The sequence below is a fragment of the Acipenser ruthenus genome, chromosome 4 (assembly GCF_902713425.1).
Source record: "Acipenser ruthenus chromosome 4, fAciRut3.2 maternal haplotype, whole genome shotgun sequence".
In the NCBI taxonomy this organism is placed as follows: Eukaryota; Metazoa; Chordata; class Actinopteri; order Acipenseriformes; family Acipenseridae; genus Acipenser; species Acipenser ruthenus.
Window position 1 is genome coordinate 4,043,995 of NC_081192.1, and position 24,511 is coordinate 4,068,505.

Below are 24,511 nucleotides of genomic sequence, written 5' to 3' on the forward strand. Positions count from 1 at the left end.
AGGACAGGAGAATAGAGTGGTCAACCGTGTTAAAGGCTGCAGAGAGGTCGAGGAGAATTAGGACAGAGGGAGGCGGCACAGGTAGTGTAGAGTTAGTGATGAAGAGAAGAGCAGTTTTAGTGGAGTGTGCCAGGAGAAAAACCAGATTGGAGGGGGTCGAGCAGAGAATGTGTTGACAAGAAAGCAGAGAGCTGGCGATCTACCGCTCGCTCAAGGGTTTTAGAGAAGAATGGGAGAAGGGAGACAGGACGGTAGTTCTGGGCGGATGAGGGATCCAAGGAGGGTTTTTTTAAGATAGGGGTGATGCAGGTCTGTTTGAAGGCAGAGGGGAAACAGCCAGACAGCAGAGGTGTTGAGCAGAGAGGAAATTAAAGGGAGTAAAGCAGGGGCAGCAGCCTGGAAGATGTGAGTGGGAAGGGGGTCCAGAGCACTTGTGGTGGGTTTATGGCTCTGAAGCAGGGAGCAAAGATCGGAGTCCGAGAGGGGCGAGAAGGAGGAGAAGGAGGGTAGAATAGTAGGGGTTGCAGAGGGTGATGCGGAGTGAGTGAACAGAGGACAGGGGGTGGGTGGGGAAGGAGGCGAGGTATTGAAGAGCTTGTGGATGTCTGTGATTTTGGAGGAGAAGAAGGAGGCAAAGTCATCAGCCGAGATAGAGGAACGTGGAAGGGGGAGGGGGGGCTAAGGCGGGAGGAGAAGGTAGAGAAAAGTTTACGGGGATTGTTAGTAGAAGACTGAATTATAGAGTGTAAGTAGGAGCATTTGGCAGAGGTTAGTGTAGAGGAGAAGGAAGAGAGGAGCGAGTGACAGAGATCCAAGGCAGCAGGGAGATTGGTTTTCTTCCATTTCTTTTCAGCAGTGCGCAGTTCGGTACAGGCCGAGCAGAGCTCGGAGGACAGCCAGGGCTGGGGCGGGGAGGGCGGGTAGGTCGAGGGGTGAGAGGGCAACGGAAGTCGACACAGGAGGTGAGGGAGGAGAAGAGGGTGGAGGTGGCCCAGTCTATAAGGAGTTGGGAGAAGAAATCTATAGAGGGGAGGTGCGAGAGAGCAGCAGGGGAAAAGACCGAGGGGGAGGGAGAATTGGGGTAATTGCATTTGGTTGTGTATTGGGGTAATTGCATATCTTTGGTTGAGTGTCTTGGGGTATAGAATATCTTTGGTTGAGTGTCTTGGGGCAATAGAATATCTTTGATGCAGTTTCATGAACAGCACTCACAGTCCATCTCGTGTCAGTCACTGAGAATAATCCCGCCCCTCCCATGGTTATATTATGCATTAGTTTGTCATGTGTTTTTTTTTTTTTTTTAATATGCTTTACCATACCTCTCTGTGCTTTGCAATGTTTCCCTATGCTTTACCTTACCTCTCTGTGCTTTACAATGCTTCACTATGGTTTACTTTACCTCTCTGAGCATTAAAATGCTTCCCTATGCTTTACCTTACCTCTCTGTGCTTTACAATGCTTCCCTATGCTTTACCTTACCTCTCTGTGCTTTACAATGCTTCACTATGCTTTACCACACCTCTCTGTGCTTTACAATGCTTCACTATGCTTTACCTTACCTCTCTGCGCTTTACAATGCTTCACTGTGGTTTACTTTACCTCTCTGTGCTTTACAATGCTTCCCTATGCTTTACCTTACCTCTGTTTTACAATGCTTCCCTATGCCTTACCTTACCTCTCTGTGCTTTACAATGCTTCCCTATGCTTTACTTTACCTCTCTGTGCTTTACAATGCTTCCCTATGCTTTACCTTACCTCTCTGTGCTTTACAATGCTTCCCTGTGCTTTACCTTACCTCTCTGTGCTTTATAATGCTTCACTATAGTTTACTTTACCTCTCTGTGCTTTACAATGCTTCCCTATGCTTTACCTTACCTATCTGTGCTTTACAATGCTTCCCTATGCTTTACCATGTTTTCACTGTGCTTTATTACACTTTGCTGTGCCTTTACTGTGGGGAACTTTTATAAAGGTTGATATTGCATTTACTGACATTTTAAAATGCCTGTATTAAGGGGCTTTGACTATGAGTTGAAAAATGCAGCTGATTTGTCCTTTGCTAGTAGCTGCACAGAAAATATAATCAAACTCCCCGTTTTCCTTTCTCTAACTCACAATCAAACAGAAACAGTTTTCTTTCTTCAGCCCTGATGGTGTTAAACTACCGGCAGCAGTCTTGTTGAAGCTGACACCCTGGGATCCTTCAAGAAGCTGCTTGATGAGATTCTGGGATCAATAAGCTACTAACAACCAATCGAGCAAGATGGGCTGAATGACCTCCTCTCGTTTGTAAACTTTCTTATGTTCTTATGTTCTGGAGGGTTTCTTACAGGCACTAGTATTTGTTCTGGTAATAATTTAATAAAAAACCTGGAAAGGCTGCTGCTGGTAGATTTTCTACAGTGTACTGGTTCCAGTCTCTCCTCTATAATTAACTTCACATTTTTTATGTTTCTTCATGTTTGCAACAGGAATTCAAAGTGTGACGACGAGCTTGTGTGGATTAAGTCAATGCGTAACATTTTAACAGAGTGTGAAATATTACAGTACAAATTAAAAGAATTGAGTTAGGTGTCGTGTCACTGAAGGCTTGTATTTACTGAAGTACAGGAGCTCACAAGAAAAGACAAAAGAGTTTAGTGAAGAACAAGGTGAGAGAGACAATATAATATAGAAAATTAAAGAGATTGAGGCTCACAGGGTCTGTCTGAATCATTGTTGGTGGTGCTGTTGTATAATATAGAAAACTAAGGTGATTGAAACAGATTTATTCCTTTTCTGTCAGTGTCCAGTGATGACCAGTCTGAAGAAAGTTTTGACCCTTAAAGAAGTCAGTCCAATGGCCCACAGACTGACTGGTCTAAAAACTGACCTCCTGATTGCAAGAGCTGAAGAACTGAGGAAAGAGATTAAACAGGTAGGAGAGAGCGAAGAGAGGGGAAAGCGATTGCCTCTGTGTGTGTGTGTATTTTAATCATTCTTGCACAACAACTGAAAAAATAAGAGTTAGACTTTTTATTCTTCTTCAGTTACAATGTTACACTTATGTATTCAGTTCATTATTCAGCTTGAGCTGAGGGGTAGTCTAGGGGTTAGAGGCGAGAGGGGACTGGGAGGGAGGGAGGCAGTGTAGTCTAGGGGTTAGAGGTGAGAGGGGACTGGGAGGGAGGGTGGCAGTGTAGTCTAGGGGTTAGAGGTGAGAAGGGACTGGGAGGGAGGGAGGCAGTGTAGTCTAGGGGTTAGAGGTGAGAGGGGACTGGGAGGGAGGGAGGCAGTGTAGTCTAGGGGTTAGAGGTGAGAGGGGACTGGGAGGGAGGGAGGCAGTGTAGTCTAGGGGTTAGAGGTGAGAAGGGACTGGGAGGGAGGGAGGCAGTGTAGTCTAGGGGTTAGAGCTGCGGAGGGACTGGGAGGGAGGGAGGCAGTGTAGTCTAGGGGTTAGAGATGAGAAGGGACTGGGAGGGAGGCAGTGTAGTCTAAGGGTTAGAGCTGAGGAGCAATTGGGAGGGAGGGAGGCAGTGTAGTCTAGGGGTTAGAGCTGCGGAGGGACTGGGAGGGAGGGAGGCAGTGTAGTCAAGGGGTTAGAGATGAGAAGGGACTGGGAGGGAGGCAGTGTAGTCTAAGGGTTAGAGCTGAGGAGCAATTGGGAGGGAGGGAGGCAGTGTAGTCTAGGGGTTAGAGCTGCAGAGGGACTGGGAGGGAGGGAGGCAGTGTAGTCTAGGGGTTACAGCTGAGTAGGGGCTGGGAGGGAGGCAGTGTGGTCTGGTGGTTAGAGCCGAGGAGGGGCTCGGAGGGAGGGAGGCAGTGTAGTCAAGGGGTTAGAGATGAGTAGGGACTGGGAGGGAGGGAGGCAGTGTGGTCTAGTGGTTACAGCTGAGAAGGGGCTGGGAGGGAGGGAGGCAGTGTAGTCTAGGGGTTACAGCTGAGTAGGGGCTGGGAGGGAGGCAGTGTAGTCTAGGGGTTACAGCTGAGTAGGGGCTGGGAGGGAGGCAGTGTAGTGTCTAGGGGTTACAGCTGAGTAGGGGCTGGGAGGGAGGCAGTGTAGTCTAGGGGTTACAGCTGAGTAGGGGCTGGGAGGGAGGCAGTGTAGTCTAGGGGTTACAGCTGAGTAGGGGCTGGGAGGGAGGGAGGCAGTGTAGTCTAGGGGTTACAGCTGAGTTGGGGCTGGGAGGGAGGCAGTGTAGTCTAGGGGTTACAGCTGAGTAGGGGCTGGGAGGGAGGCAGTGTAGTCTAGGGGTTACAGCTGAGTAGGGACTGGGAGGGAGGCAGTGTAGTCTAGGGGTTACAGCTGAGTAGGGGCTGGGAGGGAGGGAGTGTAGTGTCTAGGGGTTACAGCTGAGTAGGGGCTGGGAGGGAGGCAGTGTAGTCTAGGGGTTACAGCTGAGTAGGGGCTGGGAGGGAGGCAGTGTACTCTAGGGGTTACAGCTGAGTAGGGGCTGGGAGGGAGGGAGGCAGTGTAGTCTAGGGGTTACAGCTGAGTAGGGGCTGGGAGGGAGGCAGTGTAGTGTCTAGGGGTTACAGCTGAGTAGGGGCTGGGAGGGAGGCAGTGTAGTCTAGGGGTTACAGCTGAGTAGGGGCTGGGAGGGAGGCAGTGTAGTCTAGGGGTTACAGCTGAGTAGGGGCTGGGAGGGAGGGAGGCAGTGTAGTCTAGGGGTTACAGATGAGAAGGGATTGGGAGGGAGGGAGGCAGTGTGGTCTAGGGGTTACAGCTGAGTAGGGGCTGGGAGGGAGGCAGTGTAGTCAAGGGCAGTGCTTTTCATCTCAAGTACCAATATTTCCAACAGCGACCAGCACTAGGTGCTAATCTTAAACTGCTGTTGTAAAACTGAGACCTACCCCATTATAACCAGGTTGTGTGTGTCCTCATGTGTTTGTTGCCTCATGCAGCTGATGCAGCATGTTTATATTTAACTGCACCTTTAACTGTGTACAGTTGGGAATAGCATGCTGCAGCTCCCATTCTCAGTGTTGGTGTAAGTCCTGCTCTGACAGCATGTAACACATGATTTAATACCATTTATTCTTCAGTAAAAACAAGTTTAAATTTGTTCTGCTATATTTACATATTAAATACACCATAGCGAGCACATTGTCATACGTTTTCATTTGCACAATCTGAGAGCTAAATTTAGTAAATGGCGTTTTTTGTTTTGTTTACTGCAATCAAGTAACCTGCAGTACATAGTACGCTTCCTAATTACAGTCCCAAGTATTTCTGTGTGTTCTCCTGTCACATTTTTTAAATGGTCAGTTTGAGAAATAAACTTTGTTTTCCCTGCAACTGCTGACCCTGCTTTAGTACAAAACTCATGCTACAGACTGGTAACGGTGCTCTTAAATTACTGTGCCTGCTTCTTTGACTGAAGAGATATTATCAGCTCATTATCATCTAACTATGGAATCTTGTGCAATTAAATCATACTTAACTCCTGACAGTAAAGAATGTAACTAAATCTATTATATCTGGGATGCAAGACGCAACAGACGAAAAAAAATCCATTCGTGTTGACTCAAAACTTTATTTAGCCACTCTATGATTTCACTGGCAAAGGCTAACATTGGTTTATTGGAGTTCACAAAGATAACTTTTTTCCAGCTTGGTACGGTAACCTTTTCACTACCTTTTTTGTTTAATTCTTGCACTTTTTGCTGCATTACCCACAGCCATTCTTTAATTATTTTCTTTATTTTAAGTTTCCAGGGCATTTTGTTAATGGCACGTGTGCAACACACAAACCTTAAGTGTAATTGTGTTTGTTGTTGTTCGTGTTCGTGCTACGTTTCTTAAATGCAACTGTTCATTTAAGCTACTTTTTTACATAACAGTACTCACACATGTTTGGTCACCATCACAACTGTTGCAAGAAACTGGGGTTTCCGTATTCTGCTGGTGTTAATATACCTCTCTACAAGCATTTTTATTCGATCGAATTGTTCCCGCCCTTCTCTCGTTTCAGTTATTAAAACATGTGATATGCGTTTCTTGGTTTTATACAGGCCGACGTCATGTCGCATTCGTAAATATTGACACTTGCTTTTAAAGGGATAATGAAGCATTCTTGTGTCTAACCCCTAAAAAACAGCTGTCAAAATGTTTTGTTTTTTTTTGTTTTTTTTTTGCATTTGTAACCATTATAATCGCAGTCTGGAGCCCTGCATCATAATTTCTCATTTCTCTGGTAGGGCCTACAAACAGATTTGATTTATTCGCTAAAAAATTTACGGATTAAAAAAAAATATTCAACGAGCTCAATGGAAATGGGTATAATTCGCAAAAACGTGTACATTTATTCTAACTTTTAAAAACCCTAGACCTTAGGGTTTTAGGAAAGTGGATATTTTCAGAAAATACGAATTAAGGTGCCTTAATGCGCATAACTTTAAATGGAAACAATTTTATTCGCATAAAATAAGCGAATCCCCCAAAGTGCACTACAGCTCCTAAGGAAGGTCCTTACTGGGAGGAAAAAATGGCGACTAACAGTAACAGGTGCAACTGGGAGACTGCATTATTATTTATTTCTTAGCAGACGCCCTTATCCAAGGCGACTTACAATTGTTACAAGATATCACATTATACATTATTTCACATTATTTTTACATACAATTACCCATTTATACAGTTGGGTTTTTACTGGAGCAATCTAGGTAAAGTACCTTGCTCAAGGGTACAACAGCAGTGTCCTCTACTGGGGATTGAACCCACAACCCTCCGGTCAAGAGTCCAGAGCCCTGACCGCTACTCCACACTGCTGCCTATATACAGAGCGATAGCGATTCTCTTTTCTGTTGGTATAGGTGATCTTGGGCTGAACTGTTCTGGAGCAACGGGTCAAGTTTAGTGCACAGTTAGTTAAAAGCTTCCCTGGTCATCCTGAAATGGGTACGCCAGCGTTGATCATTAAAATGATCTTGCACGATATTTTCCCAAAATATATTGCAACGCTTGTACACCCACTTCCGCGGTGGATTCCGTTTTGTGGTTGTGAGAAGTAACTGCTCCAGGTGATACAGCTGCCTTCTAGATCTTCTCCGTCTCCTAACAATACTGATAACTGCTGAAGCAAGCTGGAGTAACAGCATCAGTATTATTTGGCCTTGTTCAAGAACATCCTGAAATTTAGTTTTTTCTGCTAAAACCATTTGCTGCTGAAAAGTTAACCGCTGTAGAGAACACGTGCGCAATGGCTTTAATTCTCCAGTTTGAAGAGAATAATGTAGCCTATTTTAATATCTATATACGTCACACGTCGTGAACATCAGTCTTTCCTGTACAGATAAATTCCTTGCTTTTATGGCATGAATTTTATTAATATAAAAATGACTGATACTGTAAACACACATTTTTATGAATATTTTATTGTAAATATATAAATAAAATTCAGTAATAAATATAATTAATTACAAAGAAAATTCAGTACATTTACCATGTATAGCATTCTGCCTTTCCCCCTTTTTCTTTTGCAATCCACACAATTTAGAAGTATAGTGTCATCAAACATTAGCCTACATAAACAAAGTTTGAAACCCCCTTCATAATGAATTCTCTCTTGATTTTACACAAACTGAAACCATTGCTCTATATAAGACTGTATATAAAAATCAGTCAGATGCTTAACTTCATGTTTATTCCCTGTTTATTAATATCGAAAAAAATAAGGGGGGAAAAGAAAGAAAAACATAATATGAAAAGTATGTGCTTATATAGTAAAATGCTCCTGTAATTTATGAGAAAATAGTAGGCTACCCTTATAGAAGGCTATAACCAAAATATCAGTTAATTAAGATTCTTATGGGGTAAAACAAATCAAGCTGTAGGTAGCCTAACGCACTGAATTTTACAATACAAAAAGTATAGTATTCAAGTACAAAGGTCAAATATTATGGTCAGATTTTCACCCGAGAATACTTTCAGAATAATTCTTTTTTTGTGAATAATAAACTGGTGTGAAGTGATGGACAGCAGACTGCTGTTTAGTAAACTGGGGTTATTCGCTAGATGTGATACGTCATCGTATAAGTAAAATCGCATACATTTGTAAAGTAAAATCGGGGAAAAGAGTCATACTATTTTTCTACCGTATTCCAGTTTTCGATGCGAATAATTTTAGCTCCGCCCACAACGTCATCACGTCGGCCAGTTTCTCCGCTGGAAATTGACTTGAATGGAAACCCAGTTTTAGGTTGATTATGCGCATTACTTTTGCCGAATTTCAAATGCGCATAAGACGTTATTCGCTTCGATATCTTAATGGAAACATAGCCATTGATGCATTACGATGGTGCGATTGAGGGAGCATTGTGTTTTGAAGAATCACATCATCATAAAGAACTGTAGGTGCCTACCAGTGGTAAGCTTGTCGCGTACCAGTAGGTACGTGTACCATAGTTTGAAAACCACCGGTCTAGGGGTTAGAGCTGACGAGGGACTGGGAGAGAGGGAGGCAGTGTGGCTCCAGTGATTAGAGCTGAGCAGAGACTGGGAGGGAGGGAGGCTGGCTCTAGTGGTTAGAGCTGAGAAGGGTCTGGAAGGTTGGGAGGCTAGCTTTAGTGGTTAGAGCTGAGTGATTAGGAGGGAGGGAGGAAAGCAGTGTGGCTCTAGTGGTTAGCGCTGAGGGACTGGGAGGGAGGAGGGAGGCTGTGTGGTCTTGTCCTAAGAAGTGATTTTTTTCCTGTGCTTTGTATTTTTTTCACAGGGAGTGAAGAAGCCCTTTAAAGAAGTAATTGAAGTTCATTCTGGAGATGGGCAGGCAATGGGCACGAAACCTGTGACGTTCATTAGACAGGTAAAACTGAGCAGGAGAGAGGAGAAGGTTTATTAGTCTGTCTCTTTTCAGGTGATGAGTAGAGAGATGAGCGAGAGAAGGGGCGAGAGGTGAGAGAAGGAGAAGCCCTATTAATCTCTTTTCAGGTGATGAAGGGAGAGAGAGGAGATAGGGGAGAGGGAGGCGGGAGAGGGGAGAAAGTATATTGGACTGGTCTCTCCTGTCTCATTCCAGGTGATGGCAGCCTGTTTCTACCCTGAGCTCCTACAAAGTGATCGACTCCCCCGTGATGTGAAGTTCCGCGCTCAGGAGCTGCTGCAGCAGTGTGGGGGCAGTGTTGGTGAGTGTCTATCTGGCCACCAGGCCACCTTTATCCTATATGTTAAAGAATTAAAACACAGTACAGAAAGCACAAATCCTGAATTGAAGCTGAACATTTATTCAAAATCAATCTAACACGAATCATTTCACAGTGCACCAAATCCTAATCCAACATGCAAGAATCCCAAACTGAGCTTGTATTCCAAATCAACCCGACATGAAAAGTTTGACATGAAAAGTTCAGATCCTCAAGTCTTTTTTTCATTGTTTTTTTTTCTTTAATCAATTTTGCTTTGCTGCACGGTTGTTGAACAAGCCAAAGAGAGTGCTTTTTGACAACCTGTATTCACGACAGAGCTATGCCTGCATTACTGCTTTTTTCAAACGATCAATATAGTTTCCAGCTTTATTGCAACATAAAATTATTTTTGTTTCGGAGCCATAGTTACATAGCTCACGAATTTATTAAGACAAAAGAGTTAACTTCACTGCGAAGCTGGCATCCCGTGTGTAGACCGGGATGTTGACAGTGTGTGTTTATATTAACTTTTTATATTTTTTCATTTGGGGTTAAGGGGCCAGGTTCGTTATAGCCGAAGGTTCGTTATAATGAAGGGCGTTATAGCGAGGTTGTACTGTAATTCCATAACTGTACCTAAATCATCCGTTAGCTGTAAAGAAGCCTTTGTTAGCGCTCCTTTAAAGAGGGGCCAGTGATACTCTTAATACAGCTAATAAGAGGTAAGAGAATGGAGTTTAAAGATGGTCAGCACTCCTTTAAAGAGGGGCCAGTGATAATGTTAATAGATTTGAAAGAATGATTGGTTTTTACAGCATTGCTATTAAACACTTAAAAGTGCTGAATATAGAAATAGTAAAAGAAACTGAATACACTGAATGACAAACGTTTCGAATCAAAGTCTTTCTCTGTGTCTTCAATGTAAATTCAATGTCTAATGTTTCAAACATTTGTCATTGAATTTACATTGAGTTTCTTCTATTTCCACTGTACGGTACTGTATAGTACATACTGCATAGCCTCTCCTGCAGGAATCTACATTGCCTTCTGTGGTCTGGGGTATGTATTGCATGGTATTGTATTATACTGAATGATATTGAATGGTATTGAATGGTACTGTGTTGTATGGAATTATATAGTATTGAGTGGTATTGTATTGAATGGTATTGTATTGTATTGAATTGTATGGTATTGTATTGAATTGTATTGAATGGTATTGGTATTTTATTGAATTGTATGGTATTGTATTGAATTGTATTGAATGGTTTTGGTATTATTATTTTTATTATTATTTGTTTATTTAGCAGACGCCTTTATCCAAGGCGACTTACAGAGACTAGGGTGTGTGAACTATGCATCAGCTGCAGAGTCACTTACAATTACGTCTCACCCGAAAGACGGAGCACAAGGAGGTTAAGTGACTTGCTCAGGGTCACACAATGAGTCAGTGGCTGAGGTGGGATTTGAACCAGGGACCTCCTGGTTACAAGCCGGTCTCTTTAACCACTGGACCACACAGCCTCCTGTGGTATTGTATTGAATTGTAATGAATGGTATTGGTATTGTATTGAATTGTATTGAATGGTATGGTATTGTATTGAATGGTACTGTATTGCTTGGTATTGTATTGAATGGTGTTGCATTGAATTGTATTGTATTGCATTGAATTGTATTGTATTTATTGAATGGTATTGCATTGAATTGTGTTGGTTGTATTGCATTGAATGGTATTGTATTGAATGATGTATTGTATTGAATGATGTATTGTATTGCATGGTATTCATTGGTATTGTATTGAATGGTATTGTATTGTATTGAATGGTACTATATTGTATTGAATGGTATTGAATTGTATTGAATGGTATGAAATGGTATGTACAGTACTGCACAGTCTATCTGTCTCTCCTGCAGGAGTCTACAGCGACACTTTTGGCCTTGAGTATGTACAGCACAATGTGGCCCGGTTCATTGAAGAGAGGGACGGGGGGGTTCCCTGTGACCCCCAAAACATCTACCTGACTGCAGGGAGCCAGAAAGCAGGGCAGGTGAGAGTCAGTCACACTGTACCTTCTCTCTCTCTCCCTTTCTCTCATCTCATATTGAAGATTCTCATAGTGAACCCTCTCTTTCTCAGCTCTCGTTGAAGCTCCTGGTCCTAAACCTAACCCTAACCCTGTCTCTCTCAGCTCTTGTTGAATCTCCTGGTCCTAACCCTAACCCTAACCCCCTCTCTCAGCTATTGTTGAAGCTCCTGATCCTAACCCTAACCCTCACTCTCTTTCAGCTCTTGTTGAAGCTCCTGGTCCTAACCCTAACCCTCACTCTCTTTCAGCTCTTGTTGAAGCTCCTGGTCCTAACCCTAACCCTCTCTCTCTCAGCTATTGTTGAAGCTCCTGGTCCTAACCCTAACCCTCACTCTCTTTCAGCTCTTGTTGAAGCTCCTGGTCCTAACCCTAACCCTCACTCTCTTTCAGCTCTTGTTGAAGCTCCTGGTCCTAACCCTAACCCTCTCTCTCTCTTTCAGCTCTTGTTGAAGCTCCTGATCCTAACCCTAACCCTCACTCTCTTTCAGCTCTTGTTGAAGCTCCTGGTCCTAACCCTAACCCTCTCTCTCTCAGCTATTGTTGAAGCTCCTGGTCCTAACCCTAACCCTCACTCTCTTTCAGCTCTTGTTGAAGCTCCTGGTCCTAACCCTAACCCTCACTCTCTTTCAGCTCTTGTTGAAGCTCCTGGTCCTAACCCTAACCCTCTCTCTCTCTTTCAGCTCTTGTTGAAGCTCCTGATCCTAACCCTAACCCTCACTCTCTTTCAGCTCTTGTTGAAGCTCCTGGTCCTAACCCTAACCCTCACTCTCTTTCAGCTCTTGTTGAAGCTCCTGGTCCTAACCCTAACCCTCACTCTCTTTCAGCTCTTGTTGAAGCTCCTGGTCCTAACCCTGTCTCTCTCAGCTCTTGTTGAATCTCCTGGTCCTAACCCTAACCCTAACCCCCTCTCTCAGCTATTGTTGAAGCTCCTGATCCTAACCCTAACCCTCACTCTCTTTCAGCTCTTGTTGAAGCTCCTGGTCCTAACCCTAACCCTCACTCTCTTTCAGCTCTTGTTGAAGCTCCTGGTCCTAACCCTAACCCTCACTCTCTTTCAGCTCTTGTTGAAGCTCCTGGTCCTAACCCTGTCTCTCTCAGCTCTTGTTGAATCTCCTGGTCCTAACCCTAACCCTAACCCTCTCTCTCTCAGCTCTTGTTGAATTTCCTGGTCCTAACCCTAACCCTAACCCCCTCTCTCAGCTATTGTTGAAGCTCCTGATCCTAACCCTAACCCTCACTCTCTTTCAGCTCTTGTTGAAGCTCCTGGTCCTAACCCTAACCCTCACTCTCTTTCAGCTCTTGTTGAAGCTCCTGGTCCTAACCCTAACCCTCACTCTCTTTCAGCTCTTGTTGAAGCTCCTGGTCCTAACCCTAACCCTCACTCTCTTTCAGCTCTTGTTGAAGCTCCTGACCCTAACCCTAACCCTCACTCTCTTTCAGCTCTTGTTGAAGCTCCTGGTCCTAACCCTCTCTCTCTTTCAGCTCTTGTTGAAGCTCCTGGTCCTAACCATCTCTCTCTCAGCTCTTGTTGAAGCTCCTGGTCCTAACCTTAACTCTCTCTCTCTCAGCTCTTGTTGAAGCTCCTGATCCTAACCCTAACCCTCTCTCTCTCTCAGCTCTTGTTGAAGCTCCTGGTCCTAACCATCTCTCTCTCAGCTCTTGTTGAAGCTCCTGGTCCTAACCTTAACTCTCTCTCTCTCAGCTCTTGTTGAAGCTCCTGGTCCTAACCCTAACCCTCTCTCTCTTTCAGTTCTTGTTGAAGCTCCTGGTCCTAACCCTAACCCTAACCCTCTCTCTAAGCTCTTAATTGAATCTCCTGGTCCTAAACCTAACCCTCTCTCTCAGCTCTTGTTGAAGCTCCTGGTCCTAACCCTCTCTCTCTCTTAGCTCTTGTTGAAGCTCCTGGTCCTAACCCTCTCTCTCTCTTAGCTCTTGTTGAAGCTCCTGGTCATAACCCTAACCCTAACCCTCTCTCTCCCAGCTCTTGTTGAAGCTCCTGGTCCTAACCCTAACCCTCATTCTCTCAGCTATTGTTGAAGCTTCTGGTCCTAACCCTAACCCTCTCTCTCTCAGCTATTGTTGAAGCTTCTGGTCCTAACCCTAACCCTAACCCTAACCCTCTCTCTCTTCCTAGCTCTTGTTGAAGCTCCTGGTCCTAACCCTCTCTCTCTCTCAGTTCTTGTTGAAGATCCTGGTCCTAATCCTAACCCTCTCTCTCTCAGCTCTTGTTGAATCTCCTGGTCCACACCTCTGGTTGTGGTTCTGGTCCTTGTGGTACAGGGGTTCTGGTTCCAGTCCCCTGCTCTCCCTGGTTCAGTCTGGCCCTGCAGGAAGCGGGAGGAGTCAGACTGCCCTACTTCCTGGCTGATCAGGGTGTATGCTGGGAGCTGGATGTACAGGAGCTGCAGAGAGTCGTCCAGTCAGCCAGAGGGCACTGCACCCCTAGCGTGCTGTACATCAACAACCCGGGGAACCCCACAGGTACAGAGAGACTAAGAGAGAGAGAGACACATGCATAGATACAGGCCGACACACAGAGAGACAGACACGCAAACACCCAGACAGAGAGAGACAGACACACATAGACAGATATAGAGACATACAGAAGTGGATATTTTCATAGCATGTGATAAATAATAGAATACTTTGGACATTGTTTCTCTTTTAATGGAACTACCATAGGGGGGATATTTAGTAGAGACTTGTAGACACAATTCCCATCTATTAGAACCCCGTGCTTGTCTCAATTTTATAGTTTTTTTTATAATATAAATCTTTTGTCCCCTTCTCTCCTCTCCCCCTCTTCTCCTCCCTCTCTCTACCCCCTCCTCTCTCCGCACCTCTCTCTCCTCCCCTCTATCCCTTTCTCCTCTACCCCCTCTCCTATCTCCTCTCTTCTCCCCTATCTCTTTTCTCCTCTCTCCTCCCCTCTCTCTTCTCCCCCTCTCTCCTCTTTCCTATGCTCTCAGGTCATGTCCAGAGCAGGCAGTCCATTGAGGAGGTGATTCGATTTGCAGCCAGCGAGGGATTGTATCTGCTGGTGGACGAGGTGAGGTGACAGCATTGAGGGGAGAGCAAAGATATTCAAGCTGGCACTCTGTCTGTCTGTCCATTTCTCTTTATCTCTGTCCATTTTCTCTCTCTGTATGTCTCTCTCTTTCTTGATCTATGCATCTTTCTGTCTCTCATTCTCTCTCTCTCTCTCTCTCTCTCTCTCTCTCTCTCTCTCTCTCGTCTGCTGTGTGTCTCTGGCCCTATGGCAGGGCTCTGCAGCTATTACTTCTCCCTCTCTCCTCTCCCTGAGAAAGACCTTCAGTTTTCCCTCTTGGCTCTGGAGCAGAAAGCTCTTGGTCTGTCTCTCTCTAGTAGGAATAGAGGGAGCAAGCTCATTGGCTGCCGTGTTATAAGCACAGTAACACAGTGCAAGGTATTGAGATATGGCCCGGCGGTTTAACTCAGCTTCACCTCGCACCAGATTACACCCCCAGGAGTGTGGATATTGGCTTAGATCTGAACAGCCTGCTTTGTGTTACTGCTTTCTCTCTCTCTCTCACCCTCCTCTCTTCTTTCTCTATAGGTGTATCAGGACAGTGTGTTTGGGCAGGGCAGGGCTTTCCTCTCGTATAAGAAGGTGCTCTATGAGATGGGTCCTGAGTTCTCCAGCCGTGTGGAGCTCGCTGCTATCCACTCAGCATCCAAGGGAGTTGCTGGAGAGTGAGTGTGGGAGATGGAGAGGGGGAAGGGAGAGGAGATGAAAAAGGGAGAGGGGGAGAGAGATGCAGAGGCAGACAAGAGCAAGAGTGACGGGAGGACAGGGAGGAGGGGGAGAGAGAGTAATTTCTTGATTTTTAATTACAGGAGAGTAGTTGTTATTTACTTCATGCTAATATTGGACTCGGCTTTCGACAAGATAAAATGAGATGCTCTAGTAGTGGTGGGGACCAACCGAGATGTTGCTTTGCTGTAATATTTGAGCCTTCAGTGCTGATGCCGATGTGCAATGCCCAAATGCTTGTCTGCTTGACTCAGTTTAGTTTCAATAACACTGATGAAGGCACTAGCACATGTTCTTCTCTCCTCTCTCTCTCTAGGTGTGGTTTGAAAGTTTCTCTGTGCAGTTTGTGGTTTAGTGAGGTTGTGGATGATGGCTTGTTTCTTCTCTCCTCTCTCTCTCTCTAGGTGTGGTTTGAAAGTTTCTCTGTGCAGTTTCTGGTTTAGTGAGGTTCTGGATGATGGCGTGTTTCTTCTCTCCTCTCTCTCTCTAGGTGTGGTTTGAAAGTTTCTCTGTGCAGTTTGTGGTTTAGTGAGGTTGTGGATGATGGCTTGTTTCTTCTCTCCTCTCTCTAGGTGTGGTTTGAAAGTTTCTCTGTGCAGTTTGTGGTTTAGTGAGGTTCTGGATGATGGCGTGTTTCTTCCTCTCTCCTCTCTCTAGGTGTGGTTTGAAAGTTTCTCTGTGCAGTTTGTGGTTTAGTGAGGTTCTGGATGATGGCGTGTTTCTTCCTCTGTCCTCTCTCTAGGTGTGGTTCTCGCTGCGGGTTCATTGAGTTTGTGAATTTAGACCCCCAGGTGAAGTCTCTCTCCGCTTCTTACTTCTCTGCTAATTCTGTGCCCCCCACATCGGGGCAGCTCGTCCTTGTCACAGCCCTGCACTCCCCTAGAGCAGGGGAGCCCTCATACTACACCTGGACTCAGGTGAGATCCACCCCCCTTACCCTCTCTCCTCCTCCCCCTCTCTCTTTGTCATTCTTCCCTCCTCTCCTGACCCACCCATCTCTCTCCTCCCTCACTCACACTGTACAAACCAACCTATCTCTCTCTCTCACTGACACACACAGTGTTAAGATTGGCTGTATTGGCATGAAAGGAGTGCTCCAGCATTGTTCAATCATTTAAACAAAAATCAACAATAACAGACTGTCACAAAGACGGCTGGAGTGGGTGGCGTCAGACCAGAAAGGAATACACAGACAGACGGTGGTGATGAGAAGCTGAGTGCAAATGGTAGCACTCAGCGTTTATTAACAAAGTAAAGGTTTTAAACAGAACACAAAACAGGACACGGCACTTGGAGCCAAAACAAAAAGACAAAAAAAACGAACTAACACTTAACAAACGGTGCACGGAGACAAACAAACACGGTGAGTAAAGCGAAAACAAACGTTACGATCTTTCTTTCTTTCTTTCTTTCTCCTCTCTCTCTCTCTCTCTCTCTCACCCGTTCTCCACTCACGAACACCCAACCTCGAGTGAGTCAAAATGTGTCTATATATACTGTTGTGCTGGGATTCAATTACTAATTAATTATTCACTTGAATCCCAGCACGTGAATGAATTACGTGCAACCCTGTGCTCACATATTAATTACTTTAAATGCACGTGCAGTGATGTGCAATCCTGTGCCTAAATACAATTATACATTTTAAATACTCGTGTTACACAGACCCGTTTATATCCCGTGTACCAATGACTATACACCAACATTAACACACGCAACATACAACACATAACACACAAATGCACACAGGGGCGGGGCACATTGCCACACAGACATATAGTGATCAATACTAATATTAACAAGTTAACATATAACTCCCCCATTCCCAATAGAAGCAGTTTAACCATACCTCCTTCTACACAGAAAATATACACCACCACCTCCCTCCAGCTATACTAAACTCCTCTCCTCGCCACTGAAGCAGGGGCTTCAGTCTCCCCCCCCCTCTCTCTCTTCAGGACTGTCAGTCCCCCCTCTCCCCTGTGTCCTCTCATCTGGCTGTGGGTTCTCTGAGCAGTGTTTCTCCCGTCTCCTCTCTCCTCAGGAGAGTCAGTCACACCTCTCCTCACTTTCTCGGAACGCTGCGCTGGTTGTGGAATCTCTGGACAGAATTCCCGGGATCAGAGTTCTCTCTCCTCAGGGAGGATTCTTCTGTTTTCCTCGGATTCACATTCCCCCACTCGTAGTTCACGAGGCAGAGGTAAGGGGCGCCAGAAAACTCTGTACAAGTTCATATGGGCTGCAAGGGGTGTCTCTTAACTAGGGCTATACCAATACACTGTATTGATGAATCACAAAGCTTTCTTTATATGATGTATCGTAATAGAGGTATGTATAGTTTGTAGGGCTGCAACGAAGGGTACATTTTGACCTTCGAAGGTTTGGAACACATTACCGAAGGAAGGTTCGAACCTTCGATGGTACTCATTTGCATAATTTATTGGTGATGTCACCATAGCTACTTGTTTATATTTGATTGAATATCCTGTTATTTTACAGGTAGTCCATATAAATGGAATAAAACATTCATATGTAGTTTAAAAATACGTTATATAGAACAGTAATCATGTTTTCATAATTTAAATACAAATAAAAACACACGTTGCTTATTTACACGTAACTGAAGCTGCTTGTGATATATTATTATTATTATTATTATTTACTTCTTAGCAGACGCCCTTATACAGGGCGACTTACAATTGTTACAAGATATCACATTATTTTTTACATACAATTACCCATTTATACAGTTGGGTTTTTTACTGGAGCAATCTAGGTAAAGTACCTTGCTCAAGGATACAGCAGCAGTGACCTCCACTGGGGATTGAACCCATGACCCTCCGGTCAAGAGTCCAGAGCCCTAACCACTACTCCACACTGTAAGCTTGCATTGCAGCAGCACCAACTGCAGCAGACTTGGACAAAACAAAACTTTATTTAACAGTCACCATTCCAAGCAGGTTATCAGTCACATTTTACTACTATTAAAAATATTAATAGTACTAATAATAATATGAACTTACGCTTGTCAAGTGACCCCAGAGATTGGTTATACCTCCATGATACGAGTCACTTGCACAGTTGTTTGTGATACAAGACCACAGCATAGCTCACGGTAGTTAAAGAACTGCAGCTTCCACCATCCCTCACCATTGCTGCAGGTGAGAAGGCATCAGCGATCAACCAGTTTTAAAACCAAGAGAGTCAAACGAAGAGCAACCAGACTAATCCCAGCATCTATTTAGAACACAGAAGAATTCGGGGGAGACTTGACTGAAGTCTTTTAACCCTTTGATGCCTAAGCAGAATTACAATATATGGGCATGAATATGACCCCTTGGGCAGGATTTTCAAAAGTTTGTAAATGATAACTCCATTGTTAATCAACAAATTGTTCTGTAGCATTGATTTTGGCATTTTCAAGAGGTCGTTATGCCTATCTCGTTATTAAATAATCATGCTAATGTGATTTCCAAAATTATGAAGATTTACGAAATAATGTTACTATCTTAACAAGTAGTGCTTCTTGCATAATTATCAGGAGTTAATTTGCACTTGGAAAAGGAGGGTTTTAATTGACGAAAGACAATATAACTCACCTTGGAACTAAAATTTAACAGACCGCGGCTGTGATGCCGACGATCCAAAGATTACCTAGATAATTCAATATTTGTAGTTATGAAAATATTTTAGACTTTTATATACTTGGTTATGTGGTTATTAAAGAGATTTATTCACTTGTTTTTAACTATTAGACAAAATATTTACAGAGTACTTGAACTGCTGCTATAATCATGATTCATTTATTATTAATAGTATTATCATTAAGTTATACCAAATCACATTTTTTTATTTATTAATAATAAACAAATCATGCAACATGGTCCTAATAGCAGTTGTTAAGTATTCTGTAAACATTTCATCTAATAGTTAAAAAGTGCAATATGGGGCTTGCTTTCAAAAGGTATCGCCACGGACATGAATGGAATATCTAATGTGATCAAGATCATTGACATGGATTTTGCCTGACGTATCTGTAATACTGTCAGACTCCCCCCCACACTGTATGTACAGTGTACACTCTCACCTTCACACGTCTGTTTGCACATATTATAACATCTTATAATACTGTAAGTGTTCGGTGGCTACTTCTATTCATGTTGAGTTTATTTATTTATCACGGAGGTGAGCAAACAGTGCCAGAGAAAATGCATGATTAGAGGAATTCGCCGAGCAATTAACTATAAACACATTGTGTTTTGGGTTGGGGAGTTCTATCGGAATTTTAAAAGCTTAATAAATGTACAATGAAGTGAGATACATGGTACAGTGCCTTGCATAAGTATTCACCCCCCTTGGACTTTTCCACATTTTGTAGTGTTACAACCTGGAATTAAAATGGATTTAATTAGGATTTTTTGTCACTGATCTACACAAAATAGTCCATAATGTCGAAGTGGGGAAAAAAATCTAGATATTTTTCAAAAGTATTTACAAATAAAAAACTGAAAAGTCTTGATTGCATAAGTATTCACCCCCTTTGCTGTGACACTCCTAAATAAGCTCTGGTGCAACCAATTGCCTTCAGAAGTCACATAATTAGTTGAATGGAGTCCACCTGTGTGCAATTAAAGTGTCACATGATCTCAGATTAAATACACCTGTTTCTGGAAGGACCCATTGTTTGTTAGAGAGCATATCTAAACAAACAGCATCATGAAGTCCAAGGAGCTATCAAAACAAGTCTGGGATAAAGTTCTGGAGAAGCTCCAATCAGGGTTGGGTTATAAAAAAATATCCCAAACTTTGAACATCCCCCGGAGCACCGTTAAATCCATTATTAAAAAATGGAAAGAATATGGCACAACCGCGACTCTGCCTAGAGCAGGCCGTCCACCAAAATTCAGTGACCAGGTAAAGAGGGCATTAGTCAGAGAAGCAACCAAAAGGCCAATGGTAACTCTGAAGGAGCTGAGATGGGAAAAACTGTCCATGGGACAACTATAACCCGGACGCTCCACAAAGCTGGGCTTTATGGAAGAGTGGCGAGAAGAAAGCCATTGCTGAAAAAAACCCATATCAAATCCGTTTGGATTTTGCCAAAAGGCATGTGGGAGACACAGCAAACATGTGGAAAAAGGTTCTCTGGTCTGATGAGACCAAAATTGAGCTTTTTGGCCTTAGCGCAAAACGCTATGTGTGGCGCAAAGCCAACACTGCTCATCACCCTGAGAACACCATCCCCACGGTGAAGCATGGTGGTGGCAGCATCATGTTATGGGGATGCTTTTCATCAGCAGGGACTGGGAAACTGGTCAGGATTGAGGGCAAGATGGATGGAGCCAAATACAGGGATTTCTAGAGGAAAACCTGTTTCAGTCTGCAAGAGACCTGGGACTGGGGCGGAAGTTCACCTTCCAGCAGGACAATGACCCTAAACACACAGCCAAATCTACACTGGAGTGGTTTAAAAACAAGAACCTGAATGTCTTAGAATGGCCCAGTCAAAGCCCAGACCTCAATCCGATTGAGAATCTGTGGCAAGACTGTGTTCACCAACGGTCTCCATCCAACTTGACGGAGCTTGAGCAAATTTGCCAAGAAGAATGGGCAAAAATTGCAGGATCCAGATGTGCAAAGCTGGTAGAGACTTACCTAAAAAGACTCACAGCTGTAATTGCTGCCAAAGGTGCTTCTACCAAGTATTGACTCAGGGGGGTGTTTAATTAACTTATGTGCCACAATAAATAAATATTTTGCACCTTCAAAGTGTTAAGTATGTTGTGTAAATCAAATGGTAAAAATCCCAATTAAATCAATTTTAATTCCAGGTTGTAACACTACAAAATGTGGAAAAGTCCAAGGGGGGTGAATACTTATGCAAGGCACTGTATACATGTATAATAACTACAAACAACTACAAACACAAATGACACTTCACACATATTTATTTATAGCCTACAATCGTACATACTACAATACAGACAAAAGTAGATGTCATCATAACGGGGGCGTAGATCTGTCTGAAAACCTGGGGGGGTGGATTTTTTCCGCTTGCTTTGTTTGTGGTTGTGGTCTCTTACATTAAGCTGATTATGATCACAAAAATCAAACTGGGGTGGAAGGGACTGGTATAATTAATCATGTCAATAAATTGCAATACATGGGGCTCCCGAGTGGCACATCCAGTAAAGGCACTCCACGTGGAGTGCAGGATGCACCCTGTAGCCTGGAGGTCGCCGGGTTTGGGTCCAGGCTATTCCACTGCTGGCCATGGACAAGAGTTCCCAGGGGGGCGGCGCACAATTGGCCGAGCAGCTCGGGGTGGGGAGGCCTTAGGTCGGCCAGGGTGTCCTTGGCTCACCGTGCACCAGTGACTCCTGTAGACTGGCCGGGCGCCTGAAATGCTTCCGGAGAACAAGGGCATGCCCTGAGGTGAAACATACTCGCGCTATACAGAGACACTGAAGTCAAACATTTGTATAATTTTTTCCCCCCTAGATTTATTTTGCCGATATGTAATACTGTCAGTTATTTTTTTACCGGTATGTATACTGACGTATTATAACTAGGACCCTGTGAAAATCACGATTTCAAGGGCTGCGCGGAAATTGTGAAATTAGCCCAATACCGCGATTTTTACAATATTCTTAAAGAAAAATAATTTCATAATTATTTGTATTTCATACAAAAAAAACAACACATTAACAAAACTGTACAGCTCTGATGTGCCTGCGTGTAATATTCGCCATGCACAGAGCTGTGCAGTGATTGTCATGTGACTATATGCAATCTAAGCGGGAAATTAAAATACTACACAATGTAAACAAGAAAATGGATGTCGCTAAAAAGGCTAAAAATGTGTCTGCAGCAGATCATGTAAAGCAGTATCCAGCAGGAGTTTACACAGCAGTGGAGGTAAGCTCTTCTGTACGTCCTGCAACATTACTGTAGAACACTACAGAGAATCGTCTGTTGACAGCAAGTATTCACCAAAAGAGAAAGGTGGAAATCCAGTGTAGCAAATGGTGCAGTGATTCCTTCATCAGCCCAACTGAGATGTGAATACTTACCTAAAGCTGCTGAGTATCACAAGCAGGAGATTATGGAACTGGTAAAACAGTCTGGTTGCTTGTCAGTATGGGTTACACATTGTATTTGTTTTGCAAGACCTAAATGGTGAACATGCATCTGACGTACTAGAACTGAAAGCTGTCCTTGCAGATACACTTTACCTACAGGCTGTTAATTACAACACTGTTTCACAAGCTATTGTAATGTGCTTGAATAACTTTGATGTTAATTGATGTCAGTGCATTTATCTGTATATTTACGGTTTAAAAAAATAATAATCTGTACACGTAATTTATAACATATTTCGGTGCACATTCTGCGAAATACGATACTTTACCCGTGACACTGCCGTGAATTTTAAAGAAAATATACTGTATATATATATACAGCTCTGGAAAAAATTAAGAGACCACTGCAAAATTATCAGTTTCTCTGGTTTTACTATTTATAGGTATGTGTTTGGGTAAAATGAACATTTTTATTTTATTCTATAAACTACTGACAACATTTCTCCCAAATTCCAAATGAAAATATTGTCATTTAGAGCATTTATTTGCAGACCTCGAATAATGCAAAGAAAATAAGTTCATATTCATTTTTAAACAACACAATACTAATGTTTTAACTTAGGAAGAGTTCAGAAATCAATATTTGGTGGAATAACCCTGATTTTCAAGCACAGCTTTCAGGCGACTTGGCATGCTCTCCACCAGTCTTTCACATTGATGTTGGGTGACTTTATGCCACTCCTGGCGCAAAAATTCAAGCAGCTCGGCTTTGTTGGGGAACATTGTCAGAGCAGAAGGAAGCAAGTTTTCTTCCAGGACAACCTTGTACTTGGCTTGATTCATGCGTCCTTCACAAAGACAAATCTGCCCGATTCCAGCCTTGCTGAAGCACCCCAAGATGAGTCCAATTTTCAGCTTTGCCCAACACCTGGTCGTCTAATGGTTAGACGGAGACCTGGAGAGGCCTACAAGCCACAGTGTCTCGCACCCACTGTGAAATGTGGTGGAGGATCGGTGATGATCTGGGGGTGCTTCAGCAAGGCTGGAATCGGGCAGCTTTGGCATGAATCAAGCCAAGTACAAGGTTGTCCTGGAAGAAAACTTGCTTCCTTCTGCTCTGACAATGTTCCCCCAACTCTGAGGATTGGTTTTTCCAGCTGGACAATGCTCCATGCCACACATCCAGGTCAATCAAGGTGTCGATGGAGGACCACCAGATCAAGACCCTGTCATGGCCAGCCCAATCTCCAGACCTGAACCCCATTGAAAACCTCTGGAATGTGATCAAGAGGAAGATGGATGGTCACAAGCCATCAAACAAAGCCGAGCTGCTTGAATTTTTGCGCCAGGAGTGGCATAAAGTCACCCAACATCAATGTGAAAGACTGGTGGAGAGCATGCCAAGACGCATGAAAGCTGTGCTTGAAAATCAGGGTTATTCCACCAAATATTGATTTCTGAACTCTTCCTAAGTTAAAACATTAGTATTGTGTTGTTTAAAAATGAATATGAACTTATTTCCTTTGCATTATTTGAGGTCTGACAACACTGCATCTTTTTTGTTATTTTGACCATAATTTTCTGCAAATAAATGCTCTAAATGACAATATTTTCATTTGGAATTTGGGAGAAATGTTGTCAGTAGTTTATAGAATAAAACAAAAATGTTCATTTTACCCAAACACATACCTATAAATAGTAAAACCAGAGAAACTGATAATTTTGCAGTGGTCTCTTAATTTTTTCCAGAGCTGCATATTATATATATATATATATATATATATATATATATATATATATATATAAAATATAACAAAATATGTGTCTCCGATTCAATCTCTCCAGTGTTGCACTGGTTACAGAGTCGAGCCTCCCTGGGCTTCCAGTTTAAATCTGCAGTTTGTGGTCACTAATTCTCTCCCCTCTGCCCCCACCCTCTCTCCTCTGTCCTCTCTCCCCCTCTCACTCTCTCAGACTCAGGGCTTGTCCCCAGACCTATTCTACTGTTTGCGGTTCCTAGAGGAATGGGGGGTGGCTGTGGGACCCGGCAGTGATTTCGGAGCGAGGGAGGGGTCCCATCACATCAGGTGAGACCCCCAGAATCACAGGAAAGACCCACAGTAAAAGCACAGTGTAATACAGCACTGTGAAAGCATGGTAAAACACGGGGAAGCATTGTTAAACTCAGAGAGGCATGATAAAGCATATTACAAAAACAAACCATGGGAAACTTTTATAATCTCGGCAACTTGGATGCCAATCAAGTGAATGTGAATGTGTCAATGTAATCATGTTCTTTCTTTGCTCAGATTGAATCTCCTGCTGCCTCATGACAAATTGAAGAGTGTGTTGGAGAGTCTCGAGAAATTCCACCTGCAGTTTACTGAAGAATTTTCCTGAGCACATTTAAAAAGGATGCGATCACACAGGATGATTCCTAATTCAACATTGTCAGAGCGTTGTGGAAT

At 43.5% G+C, this 24,511-nt stretch overlaps 1 protein-coding gene across 1 annotated transcript; it reads left to right on the plus strand.

Annotated features, from left to right (window-relative positions):
• The first annotated feature begins 2,589 nt into the window (after positions 1 to 2,589).
• Positions 2,590 to 24,511, plus strand: LOC117400664 (alanine aminotransferase 2-like). The gene is made up of 12 exons (XM_034000924.3): positions 2,590 to 2,651; positions 2,786 to 2,917; positions 8,694 to 8,783; positions 8,997 to 9,102; positions 11,014 to 11,147; positions 13,409 to 13,667; positions 14,156 to 14,235; positions 14,764 to 14,900; positions 15,704 to 15,878; positions 17,006 to 17,161; positions 24,018 to 24,130; positions 24,353 to 24,511. The coding sequence occupies exons 2-12, from the start codon at positions 2,795 to 2,797 to the stop codon at positions 24,441 to 24,443; spliced, it is 1,464 nt and encodes a 487-aa protein (XP_033856815.1). The 5' UTR covers positions 2,590 to 2,651; positions 2,786 to 2,794; the 3' UTR covers positions 24,444 to 24,511.

Bases quoted from the DNA above. Each gene is read 5' to 3' on its own strand.
- LOC117400664 (XM_034000924.3), top strand. From the start codon at position 2,795: ATGACCAGTCTGAAGAAAGTTTTGACCCTTAAAGAAGTCAGTCCAATG. The intron at 13,668-14,155 runs GTACAGAGAGAC...CTATGCTCTCAG, and splicing joins CAACCCGGGGAACCCCACAG to GTCATGTCCAGAGCAGGCAG. The intron at 17,162-24,017 runs GTAAGGGGCGCC...TCACTCTCTCAG, and splicing joins TCGTAGTTCACGAGGCAGAG to ACTCAGGGCTTGTCCCCAGA.